This window comes from Pristis pectinata, chromosome 5 (assembly GCF_009764475.1).
Source record: "Pristis pectinata isolate sPriPec2 chromosome 5, sPriPec2.1.pri, whole genome shotgun sequence".
Classification (NCBI taxonomy): domain Eukaryota; kingdom Metazoa; phylum Chordata; class Chondrichthyes; order Rhinopristiformes; family Pristidae; genus Pristis; species Pristis pectinata.
In genome coordinates, this window is record NC_067409.1 from 10,584,057 (window position 1) to 10,608,981 (window position 24,925).

Here is a 24,925-nt window from a genome sequence, read left to right on the forward strand (position 1 = left end):
CCCCAGAACACGACGTAAAAAGATGTATTTCACTATGTGCTTCGATGTACATGTGAATAATAAAGATATCTTATCTTAACATGGACCACGTGCAGGCAGATGGGATTAGTTTAATTTGACATCATGGTTGGCACAGACATTGTGAGCCGAAGGGCCTGTTCCTGTGCTGTACTGTTCTATGTTCTATGTCCTGAGACACTCCAGGTACAGCTTCACCAACACCCCATACAATTGTCACTGGACTTCACTATTTCTAAACTCAACCCGGTGTGGTGAAGCTCTGTGGAGTTTTCTGCCCCAGAGAGTGTGGAGGCTCCCTCATTATAAGCACTTAATGTAGAGGTAGCTAATTTTTTTAAACGACTGGGGGTTGAGGGCAACGGGGGCGTGGCACAGAAGAGGCATTAAGGCCTGGGGTAGAACAGCCATGATCATATTGGATGGTGGGGCAGGCTTGAGGGACCGAGTAGCTGACTCCTGCTCCTGTTTCCCTGTGTTCTAGGACATGCGTGTCAGAGAGGAGGGTGAGAAGTTTATGAATGGGGTAGGATGTATTGTCAAGTCGAGTTTATTGTCAAGTCGAGTTTATTGTCAGTGGGGTACAGGTACAATGAACAATTTGCTTGCAGCATCATCACGGGCAGGTAGATTCGGACGGCACACCATAAATTATATAAGACAGTGAAGAGAAAAAGAAAAGGCAGCAATGCAAGACATCAGTGCAAACAAAGCACAATCCCATGGTAGTGCAAGAGGTGGTCAGTAGTGTTCCATTACTGAGGTGGGGTTGGGGTTGTGCAGGTCAGTTCAAGAACCTGATGGTTGCAGAAGAGTAGCTGTTCCTGAACCCGGTGGTGTGGGACTTCAGGTTTCTGTACCTCCTGCCCGACGGGTAGCTGCGAGAAGAGGGCGTGACCTGGGTGGTGGGGGATCCTCGATGACAGATGCTGCCTTCTTGAGGCAGCGCCTCCTGTAGATGCTGTCGTTGGTGGGGAAGGCCGTGTCCTCAGGGTAGTCAGGTAAGGGTGAACAGGATAGGGGGTGGTGGTGGCGGGGAGAGTGGCTCACTGCTTGGAATGAAGGAAGCACTGACTCACGCAGGACTAGTCAATCAAACAGTCGGCAGGACTCATTATCAGTTGTTTTGATAGGCAGGTGGTAAAATTCATTGTCCATATTGCCTACAATCAGCACTCTTCTGTAAATAGAATCAATCGCGGAGAGGGAAGGGGGGAGGTGGGGTTGGGGTTATGGGTTAATCAATTCTGAAAAGCTCTAATCACTGTACTTGTGCTCGCATTGTCCGCTCATTACTCTGTCATATCCTCAACACACACCACTTCGTTCCCCAGCTCTGTTAACACACCAGATGTGGAGGGTTGTCAGTAATTGATTATTCGTTTCACTTGCTTTCAGCCTTAATGGAATTCTGGCAATTAAAGAGCAAAGGTTCTCCGGGGTGAATAGCACGCTCCCCTTTGAATTTTCCCCACAGAAATAGGAAATAAGTGGCCTCCAGCAAGCTAGAGGAGAGAACGTTATAACCGCCACTGCTGGTGGGTGGCTGTGACTCACTCCGGTTGAGTGTGAAAGAAGGACTTGTGTTTCCTTGTGACAAGGATCTCTGCAGCCCATCGATGGTTTTGGGAGTTTTGCCACTGTAAAGGAGGAAGCACACTGCAGGGTCTCACTGGCAAACCAGTGGTGGTGGTAGAAACACATACAGTGGAGGCACAAGAGGCTTTTAGACAGGCTCATTAATATGCAGGGAGTGGAGGGATATGGATCATATTCAGGGGTTAGTTTAATTTGGCATCGTGTTCAGCACAGACATCATGGGCTGAAGGGCCTGTTCTTGTGCTGTACTGTTCTGTGTTCTATGTCTGAAAATGGCTTGACTGGTAACTATTGGCCAGGAAACCGGAGAGAACAATCCCTGCTCTTCATAAAAGTGGCTCCGTGGAATACTGGACGGGCAGTCCAACCAGTCTGAACTCAACCCAGCCCAAGACAAGTGCAGCACAGGGGCACAACTGCAGAGCTGCTGCCTCGCAGTTCCAGTGACCCAGGTTCAATCCTGACTTCGGCTGCTGTCTGTGTGGAGTTTGCACGGTCTCTCTGTGCCTACGTGGGTTTCCTCCCACGTCCCAAAGACACGCGGCTTGGTGGGTTCATTGGCTGCTGTAAGTCGTCCCCAGTGTGTAGGGGGAAGGGAGAATCTGGAGGAGGTGCGGTGGGGGGGGGAAGGTGTTGATGGGAATGTGGGAATAATAAAAGTGGGCTGAATGCAGGATCAGTGTAAGACTGAGGGACAGAGGGCCTGTTCCCGGCTGTGTCTCTCTATGACTGGGAATTCCTTATCCAGGCTTATTTGCAGAAAAGCAAGTGTGCTGTGCTGCACATACATGTACACACATACACACACACACACACACACACACTCTCACACACACACACACACACACTCTCACACACACACACACTCACACACACACTCACACTCACACACACACACACTCTCTCACACACACACACTCACACACTCTCACACACACACACTCACACACACACACACACTCACACACACACACTCACACTCACACACACACGCACACACACACACACTCACACACACACACTCTCACACTCACACACACAGACACACACACACTCACACACACACACTCTCACACTCACACACACTTACATACACACTCGCACACACTCATTCACACACACACACTCACACTCACATGTGCACACACACTCACTCACACACTCACATACTCACGCCCACAAACTCACACTCATTCACACACTCACGCACACCATCACCACGCACACACATGCTCACACACATACACCCAAAACCACCACACACATACCACATACAGACACACACACACCACATACGTTCACACACACACACACCATCACCACATAGGCAAGCACACACACCATCACCACGCACGCGTGCACACACACACACACACACACACGCACACACACACACACACGAGGTAAAACTGAGCAAACCATTGTGAGCTCAGCCAACGCAAAGGCCTGAGCCAAACCTTTCATTGGAATCTACCCTTGAGCCAAATCATGTGGCCAGGTCCTGTCAGACTGAGGATCTACAGCAGAGTGGAGTTTTATTCCTCATCTGACAACCGGCATATTAGGAATGGAGATCAAAACCGTGCAGATGCTGGAAATCTGAAATTAAAAAGAAAATCAGGCAAAAGACCTTTCCTGATTTTGTTCCCCATTCCACCCCCAGCAGGAACCTTCCCCAAATCTACCATATCAACCCCACTAAGCACAGATCAGATCACCGTATAACAGACTACAAGCCAAGTTATATAATTCTACATTACAAAGCACTTGAGGCAGAGAGAGAGAGGGACCAAAGGGTATATTGCACCTTTTGAGACACACTTTGGGGTCCAGGTTTCTTAGAACACCAAACCACATCGATTTGGGCAACGATCTTAAATGTTGTGAGAATCTCTGCCTCCACCACCCACTCAGGCAGCCCGTTCCAGATTCCAAGTACCCTCTGGGTGAAAAAATTCTTCCTCAGATCCTCTCTAAACCTCTTACCCCTTACCTTAGTTTTAGGTATCTCTGCTAGGGCAATGACCTCTTGGTGTTTTTGATTGGTTTGTTTAGTGTGTACTTGCCTCTGAAATGATTGGTTTGCTGGGCCACTTCAGAGGCACATTAGGTGTAAACCACATCACTCATTGGTAATTGGTACATAGAACATAGAACAGTACAGCACAGAACAGGCCCTTTGGCCCACAATGTTGTGCCGATATAGGTAATCCCTCCTACCTACAGAATGCCCATATCCCTCTATTTTTCATGTGCCCATCCAAGCCCCTCTTAAAAGCCCCCAATGAATTTGCCTCCACCACCCTATCAGGCAACGTGTTCCAGGCATCCACCACTCTCTCAGTAAAAAATGTACCCCTCACGTCTGTTCTGAACCTACCCCCCACACCTTAAATGCATGCCCTTGGTACTTGGTTTAGTATTGTCACGTGTACCAAGATACAGTGAAAAACTTTGTTTTGCCTGCCATCCATACAGATCATTCCAAATGTAAGTACATCGAGGTAGTACAAAGGGAAAATCAGTAACAGAATGCAGTATATAATGTTATTGTCACAAAGTGCAGTGCAGGTAGACAAATAAGGTGCAAGGGCCATGACGAGGTAGATTGAGACATCAAGAGTTCATCTTTATCGCACAAGAGGTCCATTCAAGAATCTTATAACAGCGGGATAGAAGCTGTCCTTGAGCCTGGTGGTGCATGTTCTCAAGCTTTTGTACCTTCTGCCCGACAGAAGCGGGGAGAAGAGAGAATGTCCGGGGTGGGTGGCGTCTTTGATTATGTTGGCTGCTTTCCTGAGGACAGCAGGAAGTGTAGACACTATGGAGCTAAAGGTGTTCTGAGGAAGGCAAGTAAAGGAAGTTGTTGGGTTTTTACAACATTACGGGAGTTTATTGGTGATCACTGCCAGTACTAGTCTTTTAATTCCAGAATTGATTAATTAACTAAATCTGCCGTGGTGGGTTTTGAACTCACTCTTGAGATCGTCACCTGTTGACCCTCGTACAGTCACTTCACAACCTCTAGTTCAGACTTCACTTGTTCTGTGATGAGCCTCGAGCTCTTTGTGTGCTTGCTGGAAGGGAGCTGGTGGTTGTGACCTGTGGTTTGTCTCTCCTTCCCTTAGAAGCTGGACGAGATCTCCAGTTGTTCCGAAGGAAGCACCATCGACCTGACGAGCAAGGGGGATGAGATGGAGCACACCTCTGAGCACCTGGAGGAGGCCGTGGATCCAGACGACTGCTTCACAGAGGGTAGGACACAGATCCAACGGAGTAAGGCAGTATGCAGGGTTGGCATAGACCAGAACAGAGTCTGTCAGCTGAATCTTTGAGGGTTACTGACAGAATAATGTTCCCATAGGAATCCTTCCTGTCCAGTTCTCGTTTCAGAATAAATTCACCGGGTTTGCATGCATTTTACGGGTCGCATGGGTGTGCGCAGAACATGCTATCTGGCAGCGTAGCTGCATCCTCTCACTTCCTGTTGTTTTCAACGTGGGATTAAATGAGGGGGCAAGGGGCAACTTGTGAGACATGGAGCTGGTGGGAGCAGCACTTTTGTAAAGCTGAGCGAGGAATCTGTTGAATAAGTGAATCGTTGGAAGTGGCAGGACAGGTTCAGAAAGTGGTTAGAAATGCTTTTGGGATCCTGGAGTTTACAACTGGGAAAATAGAAGACGAGCAAGGAAGGTTTGGCCCCAGCTGGAGTATTATCTCCCGGTCTGGGCATTTGATGCAGGAGAGGAAATCTCCCCCTGCTGGCACAGGGCAGGGAGAGTCGGGCTGGGTCAATTGGGGGGGGGGGGGGGGCAGAGGGGGTTTCCTGGTCGGTCTGCTCCTGGGCCTGACCAAGGCGGCCATTCATGGGCCCTGGTGGCGGGCATTTGAGAGTTCTGCCCGAGCTGATTGCCTGCCCCTCTTCCGGGGTTACATCTGCGTCCGCGTGTCCCTGGAGAAGGAGCACGCAGTATCCATGGATACACTGGAACTGGTGGGCACCTCAGCGGCTTGAGTGCAATCTGGATAGAGATGACTGTGCTATAATTTGAAACTGTAGTGTGAACCGTGGAATACTGTAGTATTGTATTAATGAGATGCTGTAATCACTGAGTAAACGTCCTTAGGAAAAATAAGGGTAGGGACAGCACAGATTAGAGACAGAGTAAAGCTCCTTCTACACTGGCCCACCACACACTCCCAGGGCAGGGAGAGCACTGGGTGGACACAGAGTAGAGCTCCCCCTTAATTGTTCAGACAAACAATTTCCAAAGAATCCTTAAAGAATTAACAGATAGCAAAAGGATGCAGGAGAGAATGGATTCAGGGATGAGAAAGTTAACATAGGCTAGAGGAGCTGGGGTTGTTCTCCTTGGAACAGCTGAGAGGTGATCGGACAGAGAGATTTAGATTCGGGGTGGTGTCAGCAGAGTAGATGTTTATGAGGTTCTAACAAAGGAGATGGAGGTGCTGTGTAGTGTGCTGTGGTGATTGTATGTGAGATAAAGGGAGAGGCAGAGGGGTGTATTGTATGTAACTAGGGTTGGGGGTGTAGAAAGTTAAGCAAGCTTAATGCCCAGTCTTGAAGAAGGGTCCTGACCCGAAACATTGACCACCTGCTTTTCTCCACGGATGCTGCCTGGCCTGCCGAGTTCCTCCAGCATCGTCATGTTTTTCATCTAGATTCCAGCATCTACAGTCCTTTATTTCTCAAGCTTAATGCTTACCATTACAGCTCTGGTGGGGGTCACTGAAATTCTTCTGGCTCTACAACCGTGTCCTGTGGGCTAAGTTTTTTGAATTGGCCTGTTCTGCAACCTTTTCCGACCAATGGTATGGGTGTGGGACGTGCAGATCACAGGGGTCTTTTGCCCTTCCTACATCCCTCTCCAGTCTACTGCCTGGAATAGGGGCTCCATAGCATCAATGGGAGAAGCTGGGATCTCTGTCTGGACCTCATCCACAGAAGTGTAGCGGTTAGCGTAACACTATTACAGCGCCAGCGACCCAGGTTCAATTCCCGCCGCTGCCTGTAAGGAGTTTGTACGTTCTCCCCGTGTGTCTGCGTGGGTTTCCTCCGGGTGCTCCGGTTTCCTCCCACATTCCAAAGACGTACGGGTCAGGAGCCGTGGGCGTGCTATGTTGGTGCCAGAAGCGTGGCGACACTTGCGAGCTGCCCCCAGCACACTCTGAGTAACGCAAAAAGACGAATTTCACTGTGTTTTTCAATGTACATGTGACTAATAAATAAATATATCTAATATCCAAGGTGCTGGCCACCTTTATTTGATGGAAGAGGCTCCAAATTTCCTTCCCTTACCTTTCAAGGTCTTGAGACTTTGCATAGCAGGTCTTGTGCATTGCCCAGTGATAGTGTTTACCCAGTGCATTTCCACGTTAGAGAGGGTTGAATATGCACTGGTAGAATGTTTGAGACTGACTTCATTTCAGGGAATACGGCAGCAAGTTACAAATTCAATATCAATCGAATATTACAATCCACTGATGCAACTCTGTTCCCATGGGAACAATCTTGCAGAACAAAACACCTACCATATTGTCATGGAGATTAAGGCATGACCTTCACAATTCAGAACCGGTAATCTTCCCATTTTGACGTACCGTTGATAGATTTTTGAATTTCCCAGGAACTTCCAAGTATTTTGACCGCAGGTGTAGAAGGAGAATAAAGAACTTGGATTTATCTAGTGATTTTCACCTCCTCAGGACATCCCAAGGAACGTCACAGCCAATGAAATACTTCTGATGTGCTGTCACAGGGACATGCACAACCAAATGCACTCAAGGGTCCAAAATAGCAAAAAGTAAAAGTGTCATGGACTATGCTTCCAAGTGCTGTCAGTTCACAGAATTACAAGGAATTATAATATCCTATATTACAGTGTATGAGGAGGCCATTTGGCCTATTGAGACTATGCCAGCACCTATTAGATCAATCCTGTCCCCCTGCTTTTTCTCATAACTCTGCAAGTTATTCTCAGTCAAGGACCTTTCTGGACTCAGCTTCCACCGTCCCTTCGGCCGGTGAATTCCAAATCACAAACATTCTGTGTAAAAAAAAAATTCAGTGTCATGCAGACCTTGAACTATCTGCTAATAGAAACAGCGTCCCATCTATTTACCTGCTTTAAACCAGTCTTGGTTGAGGGATTAATGTCAACCAAAAGACCGGGAAGACCCACTCTGCTTTCTTCAAATGGCTGTGAGATTTATTGACACCCTCTGAAAGTTTAAACAGGGCCGTGGTTAAATATATCGTCCAAATGCAATGCCCTTAACAGTGCAATGCTCCCTCAACATAAACATGCTCAATCTCAAAGGTTATGGTCGCACTGGGATTAGTTTTGGATTGGGGGAACAGAGAGTGGCTGCAGGTTGGATGTGTTTGAAGCTACTACCTTTTGTGCACCATTTTGGTTACCCTGTAATAGCAAAGACATCACTAAACTAGGAAGATTGCAGAGAAGATTTACGAGGATGCTGCCAGGGCCTGATTTATAGGGAGGGGCTGGGCAAACTGGGACTTTATTCCTTGGAATGTAGGAGACAAAGGGGTGACCTTATGGAGGTGTATAAAATCATGAGGGCTATAGATAGGGTAAACACATACAGTCTTTTTCCCAGGGAAGGGGAACCAAAAACTAGAGGGCACAGGTTTAAGGTGAGTGGTGAAAAATTTTAAAAGGGACCCAAGGTGCAATTTCTTCACGCAGGGGGTGGTCAGTGTATGGAACGAGCTGCCAGAGGAGGTGGTTGAGGCAGGTACAATAACAACATTTAAAAGACACTTGGACAAGTATATGGATAGGAGGGGTTTAGCAGGATATGGGCCAAACGCAGCCAAATGGGACTAGCTTGGTGGACACCATGGTCAGCATGGACGAGTTGGGCTGAAGGGCCTGTTTCCATTCTGACTTTATGACTAAACACTAAGCCAAGCTTCTCACTTCAGAAGCCCTAACAAAGGAGCAAAGATGCTGAAAAAAAAAACTATAATTGAGGCTGTTCCTTGAAAGATCATTGACCTAAAGTTCAGTTTCTCCATAGATGATATCTAACCTGCTGGGGATTTCAGGCATTTTCTGCTTTTATCAGCCCTGATGATTAATTCTAGTTACAGACAGTGCATTGTAGTAATGGAACATTAGCAAACACTGCTGTGTGCTGGCAGTTTAAGTGGCAATCCTTTGAATTAATTGCAAGCAGCAGGAAACAGTCATGAAGCCTCCTGTTCTGTCATGTTGCAGCCTTGGAAGTGCAGAGGCTGAACGATGAATTGGCACACATTGCATCTGGCATGGCTGTTTGATGCAACTGGGCATTAAGGTGACATCTGCTCAGAGACTATTGTCAGCCACTGAATGCAGCATCCGTCAGGTAGAAGTTGTTTTAAACTCCGCGCATCCTGCCCCCAAAGAGATGTGTGAAGACAGCGCCAAGCTAAACCCTGGGTTAACAGCCAGGGCTACTGCAGTCACTAGTCCCAACCCTAAGTCAGGTTGTGGGTTGAAGCCCCACTGCCCTTAGAGATACCCGAACATAATGTAGGCTGACGATTGCATGCAGTACAGAGGGACAGCTGTAGTCTTGACCTCACACTCTTTAGAAGAGAGCTTGGCCAGAGTTAATCACTCCACCAATGGTGGCCATACCGTCAACCACTTGGATCCTAAGCTCTGGAATTCTGGAATTCCTAGATCCCTCCCCCTCTCCGCACTGCAGGAAGGACGTGATGGCACCGGACATGATCGAGAGGAGATTCATCAGGGTGTTGTCTGGGATAGAGTGCTTACAAGAAAGGAACAAAAAGGAAGTCCATTGTAGTGCAGAATGATCATAGTGTTGCTGTACTGTAGTGATTAGGGTTGTGCAGGTTGGTTCAAGAACAGAATGGCTGAAGGGAAGTAGCTGTTCCTGAACCTAGTGGTGTGGGACTTCAGGCTTCTGTACCTCCTGCCCGATGGTAGCTGCACGGTTCCCAAGCATCAGGGAGGATGTTACATTTTTCCAAGGAAGCTTTGAGAACAACAGCGTTTCCTCCGTCCTCTCAGCCCACACTGCAAGCCCACCTGGCTGAAGAGTGAGCGTGCAGGCGGGGCCATGAATGCAAATTGTTATCACGTTGACCGCTGTTTCCTGGGTGTGAGCCTGCCCTATCTAAACCAGCTGAAACTAGATCCGCAGGAAGATCTTCAACCTTACTTCACTCTGCCTGGGTGGAGTAAACAGGCCAGGCTTTAGGTTGCTGGTTCCTTTGGTGATGACTGAAATGCAAGTAATAAAGACAAATGGTTCTGTGCAGAGTACGGTGGATGAGGATGGGGGAAGGGTGGGGGTGACATTTACTGTAATGGATGAACGGTGGATGGAGTGATTATTTATTTGAAGAGGAAATGATACCCAGCATCCTGTTACATAAGTGCATTTAACTCACTATCATAATTGCTTAATGCTGCCCTAGATCAGGCCAGATTTTCAATGCCAAACTGAATTAAACGGCATTATTTGTTGAATTAGTTTCTTTCTCGGACAAACTTGGATTGTTTTCTCTGCAGCATCAGAGGCGGAGAAGCAACCTGATAGGAGTATATAACATTATGAGACAGAGTCTTTTCCTCAGGGTGGAAATGTCAAATGCAAGATTGGAGGTGAGAGGGTGGATGTTTAAAGGAGATGCGTGGGGTAGGTTTTTTACACAGAGAGAGGTGGGTGCCTGGAGTGCGCTGCCAGGGGTGGTGGTGGAGGCAGGTACAATAGCAACGCATTTAGACAGGCACATGAACAGGCAGGGGACGGAGGGATACAGACCACGTGCAGACAGATGGGATGAGTTTGGATTGGCATCATGGTCGGCACAGATATCGTGGGCCGAAGGGCCTGTTCCTGTGCTGTACTGTTCTGTGTTCTATGTTTACTTTTGTTGGGTGTGCCCACATCTACCACTGAATTACTTGCAAGTCTTGATTAACAAGGTAAGGGTACATAAACTTCTATGTCAACTAACGAGGCCTCATTAGTCCCAAAGCCCTGACCTTGCCCAACCCTAGACCCCTGTGGTCCTCAGCTTCTCGTCTAAATTGGCACATTGTTATTTTAATACAGACATAGGAAGATTGTGCTTCCATTCTGTAGAGAAATAATGAGACCACAGACGGTATACTGTGGACATCATTGGACTCCTTACCTAAGTTAATGCTTTGGAAGCAGTTTAGAGCAGATTTATTAGACTGATATCTGGAGTGGGTGGGTTGTCTTATGAAGAAAGCTTGGACAGGCGTGGCTGGGGTTTGGAACAGTGAGAGGCGACACAATTACATCCTGTATGGTCTTGACAGCCTGGATGTGTTCTCTCTGATGGGGAATCCAGAACCAGAGATCACTCTTTAAAAATAAGGGTTTACCTACTTAGGAATGAGGCAATTTTTTTTCTCTCAGGATTTCGGAAGTCTTTGGAACTTATTTCCTCAAAGGGTGGTGGGAGTCGAGGTCTTTGAATGTTTTTGAGGTAGAGATGAACAGATATCTGATAAGCGAAGGGATGAAAGGTTACCAGGAACAGATGGGAACGTGGCTGATCTTACAGTCAGATCCAGCCTTGGTCTCCCAATCAGAATCAGAATTGAGTTTATTATCACTGACCTATGTCGTGAAATTTGTTGTTTTGCAGCAGCAGTACAGTGCAAGACCTAAAATCTATAAATTACAAAAATAAATAAATAGTGCAAAAAAATGAATAATGAGGTAGTGTTCATGGGTTCATGGATCATTCAGAAATCTGATGGCGGAGGGGAAGAAGCTGTTCCTGAATTGTTCAGTGTGGGTCTTCAAGCTCCTGTACCTCCTCCCCAATGGTAGTAATGAGAAGAGGGCATGTCCTCTTCCGGGGAACAGGTGGATGTTGTGCACTTGGATTCGCTGAAAGTGTTCAATAAGGTGCGGTGTAAAAGACTTGTCCATAAGATAAGGATGCATGGAGTTGGGGGTAAGGTATTAGCATGGATAGAGGATTGGTTAACCAATAGAATGCAGAGAGTTGGGATAAATGGGTGTTTCTCTGGTTGGCAATCAGTGGTGAGCGGGGTGCCGCAGGGGTCGGTGCTGGGCCCACTACTGTTCACGATATACATTAACGATTTGGAAGAGGGGACTATGTGTAGCGTATCTAAGTTTGCTGATGACACTAAGTTGAATGGAAAAGCAAACTGAGCAGAGGATGCGGAGAGTCTGCAGAGAGATATAGATAGGTTAAGTGAGTGGGCAAGGGTCTGGCAGACAGAGTACAATGTTGGTAAGTGTGAGGTCATCCACTTTGGAGGGGAAAATAGAAGATCAGATTATTATTTAAATGGTGAAAGATTGCAGCATGCTGTTGTACAGAGGGATGGGAGCGCTTGTGCATGAATCACAAAAGGTTGGTTTGCAGGTGCAACAGGTTATCAAGAAGGCAGATGCAATGTTGGCCTTCATTGCTGGAGGGATTGAATTTAAGAGCAGGGAGGTTATGCTGCAACTGTACAGGGTACTGGTGAGGCCACACCTGGAGTACTGCGTGCAGTTCTGGTCTCCAGATATACTGGCTTTGGAGGCGATGCAGAGGAGGTTCACCAGGTTGATGCCAGAGATGAGGGGGTTAGCCTATGAGGAGAGATTGAGTCACCTGGGACTTTCCTCGATGGAATTCAGATGAACGAGGGGTGATTTTATAGAAAGGTATAAAGTTATGAAAGGAACAGATAAGGCAGGAAAGTTGTTACCACTGGTAGGTGAGACTAGAACTAGGGGACTAGATTCGGGGCAATAGATTTAGGACAAAGATGAGGAGAAACTGTTTTTCCCAGTGACACAAAAGATTCTGCAGATGCTGGAATCTGGAGCAATACACAAAAAGTGCTGGAGGAACTCAGCAGGTCAGGCAGCATCCATGGAGGGAAATAAACAGTTGATGTTTCGGGCCGAGACCCTTCATCAGGACTGGAAAGGAAGAGGGCAGAAGCCAGAATAAGCTGGGGGGAGGGAGAGGAGCACACGCAGGCAGGGGATAGGTGAGCTCAGGTGATGGGCGAGTCCAGCTGGGAGGGGTTGTTAGGTGTAGTGAATCTGTGGAATTCTCTGCCCAGGGAAATAGTAAAGGCTACCTCATTAGTAGGGGAATTAAGGGTTGTGGGGAAGAGGCAGGTAGGTGGATCTGAGTCCACGGCCAGATCTGTGCAGAGTTGGCACGTTCTCCCTGGGACCATGTGGGTTTCCCCCTGGGTGTTCTGGTTTCATCCCAAAGGCATGCTGGGAGGTTAACTAGCCGCTGTAAATGATCCCTTAGTGGAGGTTAATAACAAAGGACTCAGAAGGACGGTGATTGGTCTGTGAGAGAGAAAAAGTTGCAGGGTGGCAGAGAAATAAAGGTGGGGGCAATGGGAATGATGGGATTGCTCTGCTAGAATGGACCTGATGGGCCGAATGATCCCAGGAATGAAAGGCTTAACGTAAGAGCAACGTTTGGTGGCTCTGGGCCTGTCCTTGATGGAGTTCAGAAGGGTGAGTGGGGGATCTCACTGAAACCTACCGGATACTGAAAGGCCTGGATAGAGCGGATGTGGAGAGGATGTTTCCATCAGTGGGAGAGTTTGGGATCCGAGGGAATAGCCTCAGAATAAGGGGACGTCCCTTTCAAACTGAGATGAGGAATTTTTCAGCCAGAGGGCGGTAAATCTGTGGAATTCATTGTCACAGGGGGCTGCGGAGGCCAAGCCATTGGGTGCATGTGAGGTGGAGATTGATAGGTTCCTGATTGGTCAGGGGGTTAAGGGTTACGGAGAATGAGGTTGAGAAATAAAGATCAACCATGATTGAACGGATTGGGTGGGCCGAATGGCCTAATCCTGCTCCTGTATCTTATGAATGGCCTCCTGTGTTGCAATAAGTAAATTTTCACTGGCTGGTGCACTGTGGGACGTTGGATAAGATAAGATTGTTTTATTAGTCACACGTACATCGAAACACACACAGTGAAATACATCTTTTGCATCGTGATTTTGGGGGGCAGCCCGCAAGTGTTGCCACGCTTCCGGCGCCAACATAGCACGCCCACAACTTCCTAACCAGTACGTCTTTGGAATGTGGGAGGAAACCAGAGCACCCGGAGGAAACCCACGCAGACACACAGGGAGAACGTACAAACTCCTTACAGACAGCGGCCGGATTTGAACCCGGGTCGCTGGCACTGTAATAGCGTTATGCTAACCACTATGCTACCGTGCCTGATCCCTCCGGAACCGAGCATATTAATGCCCAGCATTGTCCAACATTTGGTTCTGGCGAAGGGAGTGGGAGTGAAGCTTCCGATACAGAGCCATTGCAAGGTGAATTCCTCCCATCGCCGAGGTTGGGAAGGACTCGGAATGCCGATCCTTCACTCTGGAGGAGCCCTCATCCTCTCTCTCTCTCCACAGCTTGTGTCCGCCACTTCAGCTGCTGCCAGATTAACATTACGACCGGCTTCGGCAGGGTCTGGTGGAACCTGAGGAAAACCTGCTACAAAATTGTGGAGCACAACTGGTTCGAGACCTTCATCATCTTCATGATCCTCCTGAGCAGCGGAGCCCTGGTCAGTTGCAAATTCACTACAACTTCTGGCCGAGAAGCGCCAGTCTTCATTGGACTTGTCTTTGCTCTGGAATATCTCTTGGTCGTGATTTTAATAGTTGCCCTGTCTCTTAGGGACACATGGGACAAGAACAGGCCCCACGGAACACTGTGCCCATGTTGGCTTTACCTACTTCTCTATACTAATCCCATTTCCAAGCACTCTGCCTCTACCCTTCTATGCCTTGGTGCTTCAAATGTTCATCTAAATACTTGTTAATGCTCTAATTTCCGTTCCGTCTTCACCCCATACCCCCTTACCCCACCGCCCTTGTACCTCTGACCAAATACTCCAGAAATTGGCAGAAATCTCTCCCTGCTTTTCTTGGGAAATGGTGGAACTGCAGGTCAATCCCGACTCTCGCCCAGTCCCATCTGTCCATTCCTCCTACGTTCAGTGCCTGTCCGGTAATGCCATGTCTTTAGAATTCTCGTTTTCTTGTGTGATTTATAGAACATAGAACATTACAGCACAGTACAGGCCCTTCGGCCCACAATGTTGTGCCGACATTTTATCCTGCTTGAAGATCTACCTAACCCTTCCCTCCCACGTAGCCCTCCATTTATCATTCACCTAAGAGTCTCTTAAATGTCCCTAATGTATCTGCCCCCACAACCTCTGCCGGCAGTGCGTTCCAAGCACCCACCACTCCCTGTGTAAAAAAACTTACCTCTGACATCCCCCTTATAGCTTCATCCAATCACCTTAAAATTATGTTCCCTCGTGTTAACCATTTTCTCCCTGGGAAAAAGTCTCTGACTGTCCACTCGATCTATGCCTCTTGTCATCTTGTACACCTCTATCAAGTCACTTCTCATCCTCCTTCTCTCCAAAGAGAAAAGCCCCAGCTCACTCAACCTATCCTCATAAGACATGCTCTCCAATCCAGGCAGCATCCTGGTAAATCTCCTCTGCACCCTCTCTAAAGCTTCCACATCCTTCCTATAATGAGGCGAACAGAATTGAACACAATACTCCAAGTGTGGTCTGACCAGAGTTCTATAGAGCTGCAACATCACCTCGTGGCTCTTGAACTCAATGCCCCGTCTAATGAAGGCCAACACTCCATACGCCTTCTTAACAACCCTATCGACCTGCGTGGCAACCTTGACGAATCTATGGACGTGGACCCGAAGATCCCTCTGTTCCTCCACACTGCTAAGAGTCCTGCCACTAACCTTGCCATTAATTCTGTTCAAGTCCCTTCACGCCCACTCACATCGCCCGTGACCTCCGACTCTGCAACCCTTCCAGACCTGTGCATTCCGTTGACTGGCGCGATGCAAGGCTGGTGAATTGGCAAGATCCTTGCCCAGACACAGAGGGGTGGGCAGACCCAAGGGTGTTGCCCACTCCGCCATTGGGTACAGTTGCAGGTATCGGGTATTGCAGCACGGAGTCGCTTCACCACCGCACTCTCACCGGACAGCTCCGGTTCCTGGTTGTTTTTCGTTTCTCTGGAGGAGACGCACTGATTGATCTTCAGATCTGTGCCATCTTCTGTGCTGACTAAGTCTTTGTGTCCTGCAGACGTTTGAAGACATCAACATTGATAAGAAGCCGGTGATAAAGGTGGTGCTGGAGTACTTGGACAAGGTCTTCACCTATGTCTTCGTGCTGGAGATGCTCCTCAAGTGGGTGGCATATGGCTTCAAGAAGTATTTCACCAATGCCTGGTGCTGGCTGGACTTCCTGATTGTGGCGGTAAGTATGTGAGAGAAATGGGTCGTTGGTGACTTTCGGGCAAGCATTCTACTTACCAAAGTCTATTGGTTGAAATGTCCATGTTGCTTGGAGGTTGATTTTGTTCATTTTCTCTCTAGACATTTACAGCTGTGCCTTTGTTGCACTGCCTTTTGCATATTCATAGAACAGCATTGATTATGTCTTTGGGTTGTGAAATGGTTAGCGGTTCACACCACCCACGGTGCTTTCCCCTGAGCTCTGGAGGTTTGTGAGGGTTACAAAACTAGCAGGTCATCTCATTTGTGTGCCTGCCGCACTCTTGTCCCAATGACCAGTGCACTGGACAACCACTCATTTGCAAGTAGGTAGCTGAAATGAATGGTTTTGCTCAAATCCACCCAAACTCCACCACCACCCCCCACCCCCAAAGGATTAATCACCTAGCAACCATTTCCAGGCCATGATTCTGAGGGACTCCTTAACCTGGTTTATAGCTGTGCGTCCAACCAAGAGCGGGTAGACCTTCCAAAAGCTATCCTTTCAGCTACGGGCTCTTGATTATAGAATAGAGCACTAAACACACACATGACTAGACCCATACGCACACAACCGTGAACAGATCACACAGACAGACAAGAATATATCCAAGTGCCCAAATACATGTATGTGCACACAGCTGTGCAAGTACACACCTGGAGACACAGCCCAGGAAGGTGAATTGTGTGACATTTCACCTCAAACTACATTGTATTGAGACATCATGTTACAGTTGTCGAAAACATTGGTTAGACTGCACATGGAGTATTGTGTGCAGTTCTGGTCACCGCACTACAGGAAGGACATAAATAAGCTAGAGAGGGTGCAGAAACGTTTTACGAGGATGTCGCCTGGATTGAAGGACTTGAGTTATGAGGAGACACTGGATAGGCTGGGTCTGTTTTCCCCAGAGCAAAGGAGGCTGAGGGGTGACATATGAGAGGCATGGATAGGGTAGGTAGCCAGAGTCTGTTTCCCATGGTAGGGTGTCTAAAACTAGAAGATATAGATTTAAGGTGAGAGGGAGAAGGATTAAAGGGGACCTGAGGGGTAATTTTTCACACAAAGAGTACTTAGTGCCTGGAATGAGCTGCCAGAGAAGGAGGTGGAGGCAGGAACAGTAACATTTAAGAGGCATCCGGACAGGTACTTGAATGAGCAGGGCACAGAGGGAGATGGAGTTAATGCAGGCAGGTGGGATTAATGTGGACAGATGTGATGGTTGGCAGAAATGTAGTGGGCCAAAGAGCCTGTTTCTATGCTGTACAACTCGATGACTCTAATCTGACCCACCCAGTCAAATATCCATCTCAATATATTTTATGATTAATGAAAATATCTTTGAATGAGCAGAAATGGGGAGGTATGGTGAGATGTCAGAGGTAGGTTCTTTACACAGAGAGTGGTGGGTGCCTGGAACGCACTGCCGGGGGTGGTTGTAGAGGCTGATACAACAGGGTCATTTAGAAGGCTCTTAGATAGTCACATGCAAGTAAGAAAAATGGAGGGTTATGGGCTGTGCGGGAGGGGAGGGTTAGATTGATCATGGAGGAGGTGTTCATATAGTTTGGCAAACATCGTGGGCGGAAGGGCCTGTACTGTGCTGTACTGTTCTCTGCAACTGCTCTGTTCCTTTCTACTGCTCTCGCTTTTCTCTCAGCTGGCTCACAGCAGTGAGCAGTGGTGAGTGTTGATACCACGAGACTCTGGTGTCCAAGTCTCCGCACATCGACTCGACTCTCCCCACCCCTCCCCCTCCTCCCTCCCCTCCCCTCCCCTCCCCTCCCCTCCACTCCACTCCTCCCTCCCCTCCCCTCCCCTCCACTCCTCCCTCCCCTTCCTTCCACTCCCCTTCACTCCTCCCTCCCCTCCACTCCTCCCTCCCCTCCCCTCCCCTCCTCCCTCCACTCCTCCTCTCCCCTCCCTTCCCCTCCACTCCTCCCTCCCCTCCCCTCCCCTCCCCTCCACTCCTCCCTCCCCTCCCCTCCCCTCCACTCCTCCCTCCCCTCCCCTTCCCTTCACTCCTCCCTCCCCTCCCCTCCCCCTCCTCCCTCCCCTCCCCTCCACTCCTCCCTCCTCTCCCCTCCCCTCCACTCCTCCCTCCCCTCTCCTCCCCTCCACTCCTCCCTCCCCTCCCCTCCCCTCCACTCCTCCCTCCCCTTCCCTCCACTCCTCCCTCCCCTCCCCTCCCCTCCACTCCTCCCTCCCCTCCCCCTCCACTCCCTCCCCTCCCTTCCCCCATCTCCCTCCCCTCCCCTCCATCCTCTCCACCTCCACCTCTCCCTCCCCTCCCCTCCCCTCCACACCCTTCCCCTCTCTCCACTCCTCCCTCCCCTCCCCTCCGCACCACCATCCTTCCCTCCACCCTCCTTCCCCCTTTACCCTCCCCTCACCTCCCCTCCACCCTCCACTCTGCCCGACACTGAATACCACAGGGCAGACAGAGGCTGCAGAGCAGTGGACATCCCCTCACAAGCTTCAGGAGAGGGAAAGAAGGAGAAGTCAAAATCAATTTGTGAAACCTGCTGCAATAACACTGCCGGGCCTGACATAAACACACGATAAAGGGGGCAAGAAATCAAAACTGATAAATATTGGCAATATTTTCAGGGTGAATTATAAGGCAAGGATACCATCCATCCTGTAATAAACAGGAAATCGGTGTAAAAACTGGCAAAGGAATGCCAGGATCCAGCAGAAGATGTTCTTTTCCCAACCTTCCGGGCTTCAAACAAAGGTAACCGAGGGCTGGGACCATGTTCCCCACGGACATCCCGGACACATCCAACAGCTTCCCTCAGAAAGGTGAGATTTCCCGCCGTATCAGCCCCAGACACACTCTGATTTTCAGGGACTCCGCACGCGGTTTAGAGCATTTCTCACAGTTTGGGAGGGTCTGTGAGAAAGATAAATGTCCTGCCCGTCCACTGCAGTGAAGTTGCAGCACAGGAAGAGGCCATTTGGCACCTTGTGCTGTGCTGGCCCTTTGAAGGATCCACCCAGTTAGTTACACCCTGTACCTTCCCCTCCACCACCACCCCCCCCCCCCAAGTCTCTCCACCCCCTCCCTGTTCCTCCAATCATAGTCGCTCACTCTGCTGTGACAGAAGCCCGACATTTCAAGGGACCAGAATGGAAGGTTCTTTACTGAAGATTTGCAGGTCTAAGCTTTAACGCTGTAGTTGACAGTGGGCTTCAAGCAGGCAGAACCTCTTTGGTCCTAGAATTTCAGGCTCCCCCTGCAGTAAAATGAGTCCATACCAGAGAACCATAGAACAGTACAGCACAATACAGGCCATTCGGCCCACCATGTTGTGCCGCCCTTCAAACCACACCTAAGACTATCTAACCCCTTCCTCCCACATATCCCTCTATCTTAAATTCCTCCATATGCTTATCAGTCACTGTGGTTGATGGAACAATGAAAGAGATGGTGCAGTAAGGAGCAGAAACCAACTAGATAGCTCTGCAAAAGAGTGAGCATACTTATGATGGCCTGAATGGCCTCATTCTCTGCTGTTAGAATCTTTGGCCTTTCACGGTAGCACGCCCAGGTCTCTGTTCCCTCCAGGCCCTGTAAGCACAAGGGCCTTGGACAAGAGCTGGCGTGAGAGAGGGTTAAGTCACAGCAATGAAGAGGGGCTATAATTAACTCTTGATTTTAACACACTCGAGGTGTTATGTACACAATGCAATGCTCAGATCCGTCAGATAACCGTAATGGCCCATTCCTTATTAGCACAAAGATAGCGAGCTGAATCCTAAATCTCGTGATGCCCTCCGTGATGTCAGCTAATTGCAGGAGGCCAGAAGCCATGAGAAGTGACGACGACTAAATGGCTCTCTTGTCACTTGACTGTTGGCTCAGCCACGTCAGCCCTGCATTAAATAGTAACACTTCGGTATAGACACGAAAGGATCATGGCCCAGAAGGAGGCCATTCAGCCCATCAGGTTCATGCCAGCTCCCAGTAGAACCATCCTCTCAGTCCCATTCTCCTGTTCCTTCTCCATTGCCCTGCAGATTCCTCTCTCAAGTACCTATCCAATTTACCTTTGAATGTACTGATTGACTCTGTCTCCACCTCCTGTACAGTTGGCGAATCCAGATCACAGCTGCTCTCCGCATGAAACAAATTTCTCCTCACGTTACTTTTGTGCATTTTGCCCAACACCTAGTTCATTTTCCTTGAACCATCCCTGTAAAGCAATAGCTTATCTCTGCTCGCCCTCTGTAACACCCCTCATGATCTCATACACCCCTACCTAACCTCTTCTTAACCTTGTACTCTCCAAGGACAGCAGGCCCAGCATCTCCAACCGAAGCTACGATGGCCAGAATCTTTCTGGTAAATCTCTTCCCGCAGCCATTCTAGGAAACCAGAGTCTGTTTTCTGTGGTAGGAGCATCTAAAAGTACAGGGCATAGGTTTAAGTGAAGAGGGAGGAGGTTTAAAGGGGTAGTTTGTTCAGCTGGAATGAGCTGCCACAGGTGGTGGTAGAGGCAGGAACAGTAACAACATTGAAGAGGCATCTGGACAGGTACTTGAATGAGCAGGGCAGAGAGGGATATGGAATTAATGCAGGCGGGTGCGATTGGTATAGTGGAGACACAAGAGACTGCAGATGCTGGAATCTGGAGCAAAAAAAGATAAGATCTTTATTAGTCACATGTACATCGAAACACACAGTGAAATGCATCTTTTGCGCAGAGTGTTCTGGGGGCAGCCCGCAAGTGTCGGCACACTTCCAGCACCAACATAGCACGCCCACAACTTCCTAACCCGTATGTCTTTGGAATACAAGATGCTGGAGGAACTCAGCGGGTCAGGCAGAATCTGTGGAGGGAAATGGGCAGTCGACGTTTCGGGTCGAGACCTTTGATACGGGCTGAAAGAGTAGAGTGGAGGTAGCTGGTAGGAAAAGGTGAGGGGGAGGGATGGAATAGGAGCTGGCATGCTCTAGGTGGATCCAGGTGAGGATTGACAGATGGAGTCAGGTGGGGAGGGAAGGCTGGAGATAGGGACAGAGGCTGGGAGGTGATTAATATCAAAAAAGGGCCGCAGATTATGGAATAGCATAGAAGGGGTCAGTATAGACCCGGTGGGCCGAAGGTCCTGTTTCCATGCTGTACAGTTCTATCACTCCATGGCCTTCACACTCTTCATAGAGTCGTAGAGGTATAGAGCACAGAACCAGGCCCTTCAGCCCAACTCGTCCATGCCAACCAAGCTGTTGATCTGAGCTAGTCCCAGCTAGGTGACCAGAAATGGGCACAATACTCTGGCTGTGACCTAACCAGTCAGTTGTACAGATTCATCACAACCTTCCTGTGGCTCTGTTTATGAACCCCATGCCCCATAGCAGCACCAGCTCTCTGGGAAAATAGAAACTGTTGTGTTACATGTGAGTGAGGACAGGGATAAATATTCCTGTTGTCCAGCAAATGGCATTGATACATGGGGAGGTACCGCCGGAATCTCGCAAACCTCCCCTGTCCAAGTCCCACAGCCGTAAGACCACAAGATATAGGAGCAGAATTAGGCCACTTGGCCCATCGAGTCTGCTCCACCATTCAACCATTCAACCCCATTCTCTCGCCTTCGCCCCGTAACCCTTAACCCCCCCCGACCAATCAAGTACCAATCAATCTCTGCCTTACATACACCCGATGGCTTAGCCTGATACAACTCAAAGTTGCCGGAGCCAGAACATGGCATGAAATAAAAATAAACGCATGTCGGAAATCTGAAATCTGGAAAAGTTCAGCAGGTCAGGCAGCATCTATGGAAAGAGAAACAGAGTCAATATTTCAGATTGGAGATGATCCCATGAAGGGTCTCCAACCTGGAAACGTTAACTGATTCTTTTTCTACAGATGCTGCCTGACCTGCTGAGAGTTCCCGGCATTTCCTGTCTTTAGGCAACATCATTGGCACACGGTTGGTGTTGGCACCTTGTGACGGGGATGACCCAGACTCCACCAGGAACCAATTTAGACCCATTCCCATTCACCTTCAGGACCTTACAACTAAGCTGTTCAACAATAAACTGGGGCCAAATGGGGTGACCAATCTTTGCCACTGAAGCCCACATCCCAACTGTGGGAGTCTTTAGAGTAACACCCAGAGTAGGCGGCTTAATGACATTGGGAAGGATTTCCTCCACCTCACCCCTGCGGAGTTGCACGAACCGTGGGCCAAGAGCAGGCTGAATTCAGGCCTTGACCTATTCCATCCTGCTTTATAATTTTCTTTACAAGCAAGACTGGCTTGGGAGCTGCTAACCCCAAGCCACAGTCTCCAGAGACCAAAACGCTCAGTGGGAATGGTTGCACAGCTGGTGTTCACCATTAACTCTTGGTGCTAAGTGAAAGTAAATTATGGATTAAAAGCACAGCAGAGTGGTTAACAGGAAGCTCTATCACTGCCTCAACCACAGGCTACATGAAGGTAAACACTGTTTGTATGTGTAACACTGCTACTAACAAATAGAGTTTCTTAACGAGGCCTGGGGCAAGTTTTATGTGTTTGCTTTACATGTGACTCTGTGTTGACCTTTAACCTTTCTTAATGAGAGAATTTACAGGATTGGAACTCAGATGTGAATCCTTTTGCTTTGCACCCTGTCCCTTCCAGCAATTTTTTTTTGGATTTACTAGTTTTATCTCCTTTTTATCCAAATTAGATAATATTATTTGCTATCACAGCCCTTGGTGTTTCCTGCCTCCCACGCCAGCTCCCAGCCACAGCCTGCCCCACACTGCCATCACTACCAAAGCTTTATTAAACCTCCCTGCTCAGGCGATTATCTCTGTCTCCCAGGCGGCTGCAGTTGCCTGGTTACAAGATCCAACAGACCTGGCTATCTGCAGCAACAGCGGAAAACTGGCATTCCCTGAAGGGCTGCCGGTTGGCAGGCGGTGACCGGGAGGTCCTTGCAGATGGATGCTCAGGGCTCCACCTACCAGCCTGGCCGAATATTTGTGTGACTCGTCTCAATAGGACCTGTCAGCCAACCCCGACGGTCCAATCCGTGAATCAGATCCACAAGAACATTCGAAGGCAAATGCCCATTGTCTTGTTTTATTTTAAAGCCAATGAGAACAGATTCTGTTTCTTGTTAAATTATTTTCTTCAGCGATTTACTCATACCTCAGGCCTTTGTCCGACTCTCTGAGAAAATTAAAGTGAGAGGAAGTTGGACAAACTAACCACCGGTTTTGGAAACACTGGGTTTGAACTGGCCATCAGGAAAGAGAGACACCAGAGACTGCAGATGCTGGAATCTGGATCAACACAATCTGCTGGAGGAACTCAGCAGGTCAGGCGGCATCTGTGGGGGAAAATGGATAGACAACTGTTCATCTGGATTCCAGATGAAGGGTCTCAACCCAAAACATCGGCTGTCCATTTCCCTCCACAGATGCTGCCTGACCCGCTGAGTTCCTCCAGCATCTTGTCTTTGGCCCATGAGAAGATACATTTTATTGCATGTCTCAGCTCAGTGCTGGAGTCCCACCCCGGGGACCTGACCCCTACATCCAGGCCCACACTGAGCCAATGTCCGTGAGACAGATCATTAAACAAATGCCCTGTCTGCCCTCCACGATAAAAGTAAAACAATCCCACACCACCTCAGTGAAGGGTTCATCCCCGTGTCCGGGACAACAATTATCCCTGAATCAACGTCAGGAAAACACAGGCTGGTTAATATCTCACCCCTGTTTGTGGGAGCTTGCTGTGCACAAATATGCAGTTGTATTCCACATGTCACAACAGGAGGACTTCACTGGGATGTCTTGAGGTCACATAAGTGCAACCTCTTCATTGAGAGAACTTTGTTATCCTTGGGTTCTGTCTTGAGCCATCCAGATAGTTGCATTCACCGACTGGCTCGAAGAGTCTGCTGCCCACTCTCATTTTCTCAAGGGTCAGAACCCATTTAATGCTTGCTCAGGGAGTATGCTGAGGAATGGCCCCTCAGTGTAGGTCAGGGAATGGATGAGAATTGTCTCCCAGTGAGGTCTCCAGTGAGCAGACTTTCACTAGCAACATCAGATGCCAGGATAATTGATGCTCAGCTCCCCCATTGCTGCATCCCCTTCTCCCCTTCCTTGATCTCATAGGAGAGCAAGTGGACATGGACCAAAGGTGATTGCCAGGTGTAACCATGTCCCACGGAGGGTGCTGTAGGTGGTCACAATTCATAGACAGAGCCCTCAGTCCTCTTGAGACAAAACAGAAACTCTGGAAGTTCTCAGCAGTCTGTAGGAAGAGAATCCAATTAACTTCTCAAATGAGAGACCCTTCCTCAGAACTGAGGGGGTGGGGAAGAAGTGGAAGGATCATAGATTTCGAAGCAGAGCTGGGTGGAGGAGTAAGGCAAACACCCATATGGAGATGGGTTAAGGGACATCAGGTGATAAGGAGCATGAATACTGACTGTTAGCGAGGCATTTTATAGAGACACAAGAGATTATAGATGCTGGAATCTGGAGCAACACACAAAACACTGGTGGAACTCAGTGGGTCAGGCATTTTATAGAAATGGGCTGAGGAAAAGATGTAATGGGAAATGATAAGAGAGCAGTTTACCTGAAGTTTTTCCCAGGGCTGAAATGGTGGCCACAAGAGGACACAGGTTTAAGGTGCTGGGGAGTAGGTACAGAGGAGATGTCAGGGGTAAGTTTTCTACTCAGGGAGTGGTGAGTGCATGGAATGGGCTGCCGGCAATGGTGGTGGAGGCGGATACGATAGGGTCCTTTAAGAGACTTTTGGATAGGTACATGGAGCTTAGAAAAAGGGCTATGGGTGAGCCGAGTAATTTCTAACATAGGGACATGTTCGGCACAACTTTGTGGGCTGAAGGGCCTGTATTGTGCTGTAGGTTTTCTATGTCTCTATGTTTAAGTTGGAGAATTCAGT

At 48.7% G+C, this 24,925-nt stretch overlaps 1 protein-coding gene across 1 annotated transcript in view; it reads left to right on the plus strand.

Annotated features, from left to right (window-relative positions):
* scn5lab (sodium channel, voltage gated, type V-like, alpha b) overlaps positions 1 to 24,925 on the plus strand; it is a 449,385-nt gene that overhangs the window by 369,398 nt on the left and 55,062 nt on the right. The window contains 3 exon segments of the mRNA XM_052017101.1: positions 4,746 to 4,872; positions 14,085 to 14,239; positions 15,809 to 15,982. Of these exon segments, the coding sequence (XP_051873061.1) occupies positions 4,746 to 4,872; positions 14,085 to 14,239; positions 15,809 to 15,982 (456 nt within the window).